At 49.5% G+C, this 6914-nt stretch overlaps 2 protein-coding genes and 1 pseudogene across 2 annotated transcripts, besides 4 other annotated features; all 3 read right to left on the bottom strand.

Moving 5' to 3' along the window:
• Window positions 1-6914: a sequence feature (areas not merged during assembly with more than two copies in the genome that could not be assigned to a particular haplotype).
• On the bottom strand, window positions 242-3058 carry Tc00.1047053410923.20 (retrotransposon hot spot (RHS) protein, putative; the record flags this gene model as incomplete). Its single annotated transcript, XM_799820.1, has 1 exon — window positions 242-3058. The coding sequence occupies one exon, from the start codon at window positions 3056-3058 to the stop codon at window positions 242-244; it is 2817 nt and encodes a 938-aa protein (XP_804913.1).
• Window positions 3675-4394, bottom strand: Tc00.1047053410923.30 (uncharacterized protein; the record flags this gene model as incomplete). The annotated part of the gene is made up of 1 exon (XM_799821.1): window positions 3675-4394. One exon carries the CDS (start codon window positions 4392-4394, stop codon window positions 3675-3677), a length of 720 nt encoding a protein of 239 aa, XP_804914.1.
• Window positions 4635-4671: a sequence feature (AT_rich).
• Window positions 5098-5121: a sequence feature (AT_rich).
• Window positions 5243-5265: a microsatellite.
• Window positions 5401-6914, bottom strand: Tc00.1047053410923.40 (annotated as a pseudogene; the record flags this gene model as incomplete).

Here is a 6914-nt window from a genome sequence, read left to right on the forward strand (position 1 = left end):
CTATATAAAAACCACCCATTGTTTTTCACCAGAAACCAAACAACCCCTTTCCCTCCCTAATTTATTCTGCCACTGTTATGTTCGATAGCGTTGGACAGTTCTGAAATCTGTGCGATATACTGTCGTCTGGTGCTGGTGCATCCGCACCGTATGCACACAAAAAAGTATCCAAAAATATATAACTCCCACAATATTTTTTTACCAGAAATCAAAACTACCCCTTTCATTCCCTAATTTATTTTTACCATTTCGGTGGTTGTTCCCCACTTCGGAGAGCTTCGTCCCTTCTGGCATCGTCCGACGATATTGCTGCTAGGTACTGGTGCACCTCTTCCTCCCAGAACACCACAATCTCTCGGTTTTCAGCGCGGCTCACATTATTGGAATTGACGACATCACATCTCTGCCATTTTTTCATCGGCGTGCTGTCTGCGTGTTGTATATAAATAATATCCCACGACATGTCTTGTGATAATTCGTCCCATCCTTCAAAATAAGCCGCCATACACTCAATGAACTGCCTCACAGTGGTGGCGGTGGTGTGATGCGCACTCGCCGTAGTCATCTGCAGCGCAACCAACGTCCTCCGCGGCGAATCAACAAAGAAAAAGCCGTCCACCAGCGGAAAGTTTTGGACCGCCGGTATGTACAGCACCCCGTACTCCATCGGAATCCTCGTGACACCGCCTTCCAGTTCCTTTAATCCAACGGTGCGCGTGGGGTACCCTTGATGGCTTATTTTCAGCACTGAATCCTGTGGTTCGGAAGGTGATGGTGGCGGCAGCTCCTTGAGTTCCTTTAATAATGCAATGACAAACTCCCCATAAATGAAGGCGCGCAAACCTAATTTTTCCAGAAGTTGGGAAACAAGAGTACCATGCGATGCCAGTATTAGCAATAAAAAATCCTTCGCACCCTTTTTCTCTGCCAAACGGTCCGCAATTCGAAACTCGATATCAGTACATATCGGTGCGTTGAAAAATCCCTCAGCACCTTCAACTTTTCTTGCCCGGACGATCTTCACAAGTTTGTGACACGGATACTCAGAATACCATTTTTTCTCTTCTCCTCCCAGGGTAAAGTACTCTTCAACATCAGTATCTTTGATCGCTAACAAGGCATCATTAACGGCATCCATGCGATCAATATAACTTCCCTCATCAAAGATGTGACGCGGAATCGGCCCCACATTCTTCATGTGTTTTTCAACCATCTCCCAGTATCCCGCTTGCTTATCTGGTTTCAGACCTCGCTTCATCCATGCACACATCGCCTTTACATCATCTTTCTCAGGACAATTCATGATGATTCGACTGGCTCTTACTTGCGTCGCCCATTTAGCATAGTTGCTTACCTTTGGCGATGACACCACAATCATGCCCCATCCACGAGAGGGCGCAAAATCTGGGTCGGGCGGTGTTCCTTCCTTTGCCACATCGTAAATAATATACCCCTTCATCCCACGCTGCCACAAACCATCCAAAACACTCCTCGATGTTTTGTTACCCACGTATTTTGTCACCGTCCTGTTGGCCTTGTCAAACACGTACATCGTGATTCCAAAACAGTAAGCAACCACTTGGAGTTTCTCCACATCGTAGTGCAGCAGCTGGTAGAGGAGGTACGAGCCGGCATTCACCGACTTCCCGATCCCGGGCGTCCCAATCAACACACGCGGCAAAGGTGAAGGATTGAGAGTCAAATCAAAATTGCTGAACCACTTGGTTATATCGTCAAGGACGATCTGCCACACTCGCTCCACCTCACAGTTAACACACAAGTCATTGCCAGTCCCATGCAGCACATTCCACGAGTACGGCCATCCCTTCTCCGAGGCGAGCACCATCAGCCTGGGAGGTACTTCACCGGATTGCTGCAAACCGTCATTCCTTTCGAGAGTTCGGCCAACTGCCCTGTACGTCCATGACTTTTCTGGCTTCCCCTCCTTCACCTTCATTACCGTCCCCTTGCCGCCAACAACTTCCACGACATGGCTCCACCTCGAATTGTACACAGACTCGTAGCATCCCTCCATTTTTATCGGTGCACTCGTCATTGTTGGTTTCTTCGCCTCCTCAAGGGCTGCATCCAAAAAACTTTTAGTGATCTCATGAACACTTTCTTTTACCTGCGCAGTAGCTTCGGACCATTTTTGTAAATTGTACACACCAGCCTGTTTAAGCTTGCGTACATCTTCCCCCTTATCCATTTCCTCCCTTACAACCCCCTCAATACTCAAATAAGCATCTGTTGTCTTTATTTCGTTCAATACTCCTTTATCACGGATATACTTCGCGGGATCCTTGAAAAACTCCTCCAGCAAGACATTCTCACTGGTCGCAATAATGCCCCTGCCGCCAAATCTCATCAGAAGAAAATCGTTAAGGTTCATATCCTTGTAGCGAAATTCCCCTTTAAACAGTACCTCTTCGATCGTAGTGGAAATGGTAAATTTCATTTCTAGCGCTCGTCTTCGCCTTTCTTCTTCCTTACGACTCATTCTTTCGTTTACCTCACTACTTTCCGCTGTCTGTACCTGGGTGATTGCTTCGTTTAGTTTTCCCCTTGCAAAAGGAGTGATCGTATTCTTACTTTTAAAGCCCCTCCATTGCCCGAGAGAGACCACACCCTTGTCATTAAGCTTATTAATAGCCTCCAGTAGTGTTTTCCTTTCCTCCAGCTCTCTGTATGACGGCGATGCCGTTATTAAGCCCAATATTTCATTGTCGTTAATAAACATCGTGGGTCTCAAGACAAAAATCTCCATAGCGACGTTCTCATTGGTGTCCACAACGCCCCTGCCGCCCAAGTTGCTCCGAAGGAAATCGTTCAGCATCATGTCGGTCCTGAGAGTGCTTCCACCCAGCAGGATTTCTTCAAGGCTGCTGCTCATGGTCCACTGTGGTCGATAAATTTCCTCCAATCTTCTGCGAGTCGCAGAGGAGTGATCTGTGTCACCCTCAAATTCCGACCTCGCTCTCCTCTGACCTCCCTGCGAGACAGTGGACGATTGACTCTCCACATTGCTGCCTTGTATACTCTCCGGCCTTTCAGACATTGTTTCTCCTTGCTTTCTTAGTTAGTTTGAGTTAGATCTAAACAATAGCCACCAAACAAAAAAGGGGAATGAGAAAAAGAAACACAATAGTCACAGTCATGGCTCGAAGCCACAACAAGAGACTCACCCACACAGTGTGACGGCACAGCATTCGATGCACACCAAATGCACGAGGATCCCCGCAACGACGGCAAGTGGATGTCATCCACCCAGCACAGTGTTGGAGAGAGCCAACAACAACAACGTGGTGAGCGCGGAGGGTTCGCCCACGCATACTGCTCGCCACGGTCCCGCACCCCTGTGGCACCGCCGTCACCGCACAAACTCGGCAAGAGGACGTGCGCGCATATCGTCCCTGACACAAACACACACAAGTGGGAAGGGGATTCGGTGCAGCCACGGCCACACGCAGACACCCAAAACACACGCCACAACAGCGATGCATCATGTTAAGCTCTTCGCACAGGGAATATATATGTATATATTTTTTATCAAAAATTTCTGCAATTTGCACAGTACAAAAGTGCCATGACGCTGCCTTCAATATTATATTTGTCATTTACATCCCAATGCGTAGCACCACAGATATTATCCCTCCATGGTGAAAACGGCTGCCTCATTTTGTTGTCATCGCGCAGCCATCCGCCTGGGTGGGAAAAAGAAGAAACTCAGGCGTCCTTCCACCTGCAGGGAGGAGAGACTCCACCGCGGTGTCCTCCACGACGCAAACGCTCCGCGGCCAGTGCCCGGTGTCGTGTGCGGACTCCGCGATGAGGCTTTGGGCACGCCACTGTGCCATACGGTGTGACCCCTCGAAACACAACAGCAGACATGTTCCCTTCCGGTCGCACTCGTGGCGGTGGCGGCATCCGCTGCCTCGCTGTGTGCTGCCGGCGTCGAATACGATGCTGCGGAGTGACATGGAATACCCGACAGGAGCGGTGCTGCGTTGGGTGGGCAAGGCCCTCCGCGGCGACACCCAGCGCGACTCTTGACCTCTGCACTCACGCACTTTCTTCCGCTCCTCTCCCTCCATCCGGCAATCGCACAGCCACCGGCACATTGTCCCCGAAGCAACACACGTAAAAGCGTGGCAGCATATCTCTCGAGAGAACAGAGCGACAGACACACGCTGCGGCCATCGTGCCGACAAGTCCGACGCGGCCGCACCCACACCCACAGCAGCAGACACAAAACAAAGAAGAAGTCTTCCACTCCGTGCCACGTCCTCGTGCGTGATGGTGCGGCATTTCAGAGCAATACCGCCACACGCCGTGCAGCATTTCCACAGGGGATGAGAGCCGCGACGCACTCTCGATGCATCTTTCTTTTTCATTTCCGCAAAATGCAGCAGTTGCCAGCACCGAGTGCACGAGAAGCATCAAGCTGCACTGCAACCTGTACGTCGTGCGGCTGTGTGTCTGCAGACACGCAAATAAAAAAAAAGAGCCGCGCACGTGAAGAAAAACACGCAGCGGAGGTGCAGGACAGACGAAGAGAAAAGAAGGAAGGCAGCCAAAGCTCAAGATGGCACGGCAGCCCAACATGTGGCAACTCACAATACGCTTGCAGAAACAAAAAATAAAAACTTTAAAAAAAAAGAAAAAATAAAACGCAAAAAACAGTCCCCTTGAAGAAGTTTTTCACGCTCACAAAAAAATAATAATAATAACACGGTGAAGCGGAAAAACAAAAAGAAACACGTGTATATTCTTCCTGCAGAAGTAAAAATATATTTGCATCAGCCGTTCAACCTCCTGGTGTCCACACAACACCCACATTTCATTCGGACATTCAGTGCGTTGCTGCACATCTTAAATCCCTTCTTCACCGCACCATCGTCGTGGAGCTCAATACCGACTGCACGTGTCGTCGGCCGACGGAAAAATTAAAGACATCCCGCCAATCTCAAAATACTCCACTATACAAAAACAATCACATAGAATAAAGCAAAAACAAATACCCCGCGGTGCAGTCCCGGGAGGGAGAGCACGCTTTTAAATAAAGAATTGCACAGGCGGAAAAGGAGTATTCAAACCAAAAATAAAATATATAAAATAAAAGGTACGTCCAAGCAAAACGTCAATTATTCCAGAGGGTGCGTGGAGAGGTACATTTTGCTCCCGCTGGAGGCAGGGGTCCCGCCGCGTTACGCCCCGTAGAGGGCCACAAAGCCGCACAGCCCAGCAGCAGCAGCAGCAGCAGCACCCGCAACACGCCCCCACGCACGGAGCCTTCGCTCTTCTTGACCATTTTTAGTTCATCGTCACCCAGTGAGCGGTTGTACAGAGAAGTTCTGTCACTGTCACACTGCTGCCGCTGTCTCCCTCGTCGCCCCCAATTTAGAAGTATGAGACTTCAGCCCCCTGCGTCTCAAGTGTTGGTATCGTCTCCGGGCTCCCCACAAGGTCAGCACTCACGCACACAAATCCCCTGTGGCCGTCCTGCAGCATGAGCGCCACCTGGTATTTTTTCCCCGGCTCCCAAGTGCTGCCCGATGCTCTTTTTATTCCGTAAAACACTGTCTCCCACCTACTGTCCGCGTTGTGCGAAAGCCCAATGAAGTTCGTGCTGACGGGTGCATCCATACCCGCACCCGGTAGAGGAGTGCTCAACTTCGAAAAATTTTGGATCATCACCGTCGCCACAATAGTGAAATCACAGCTTACAAAGGTATGCGGCCCATTATGCTCCCGGCTGCTCACGAGCCATACTGCCCCGGACCCAAGCCCCGTGAATTCAAACCCATCTTTGCCCTTCATTGCATTCTTCGTCACAATTGCATTCACGCAAAGGTAATCGTCGATCCACGTGTCACCACCGGACGATGCGTTGGAAATGAAACCAACCAGACCCGCTGTGGGTGTAAACGACTCAGAGAAGGAGGAATCCAGCTGTGCCCAACTCTTCAAGACGTAATTGATCATCTGTAGCCCCTCTCATAGTAAGACAAGTGAAATGGTGTTGCTTGCTTTAATAATACCATCCTGTAAAATGTGCAACGCACCATCCGAGTACAGCAGGGCGTGGAAAAGTTCCAAGTTATCCTCCATGGCAACGGGTCCAACAGAAAACGTGCGGTTATTGTCCGTGACCCAAAGATGGAACACATTTTCCCTTTTCTCCCCCGAGAAGTACCCTTTCCAAGTGTACAGCATCACCTTCACTCCCTCAATGGTCGCAGTGATAGGGGCTTCCATAGGCAAATTGTCTTCCCGAAAGACTCCCAATTGTGAATTGGTCCACACGCCTGGGAGTGTCCCAATAGCCTTCGTCCGCATTGCCCCCATTTCACACGAATCAAACAAACTCTGGCCATCTTTACACTAAACGATCACGAAAATTTGTCTCCCATTTCATTCGGCGATGTGGGGGTTAAAGCATGCCGCAGGATAAATGCCTTCTTGGAACAACCAGGTATTGCCTTTCTCCGTCGAATAAGTGATTCTGAAGAAGGATCGATTTTCCCCATTCCTCGCCCTCAGGGTAAACACAAGTGTGCCACCCTCCATCAAAATGCCTGAACTACCACCACCCCAAAATCCGACAGGTTGCTTTTAATCCTTTGGGGAATCTGCCGTGGAGGTGACTTGGGTTCAGCCCAGTCGATCAATGTACTTTGCACGCCGTCATTGGAGTGCGTGGCATCACCCACAACAAGTTGAATATCCCAGCCAACCTTATTCTAGCGACCATCATTTTTTCACATATTGTAGCTTCCCACAAGTAGAGACACTTTATTGTCCTTTGCAATCGCTGTGGAGTTGCACGCAACCCCAAAAAGATCCTCTTCATTCACTGTAATAAACAGCGTGCGTACCCTCCATTTATCCTTGTTGTTCGGCGGCAATTAACG

The sequence above is a fragment of the Trypanosoma cruzi genome, genomic scaffold (assembly GCF_000209065.1).
Source record: "Trypanosoma cruzi strain CL Brener 1047053516927 genomic scaffold, whole genome shotgun sequence".
NCBI lineage: Eukaryota > Euglenozoa > Kinetoplastea > Trypanosomatida > Trypanosomatidae > Trypanosoma > Trypanosoma cruzi.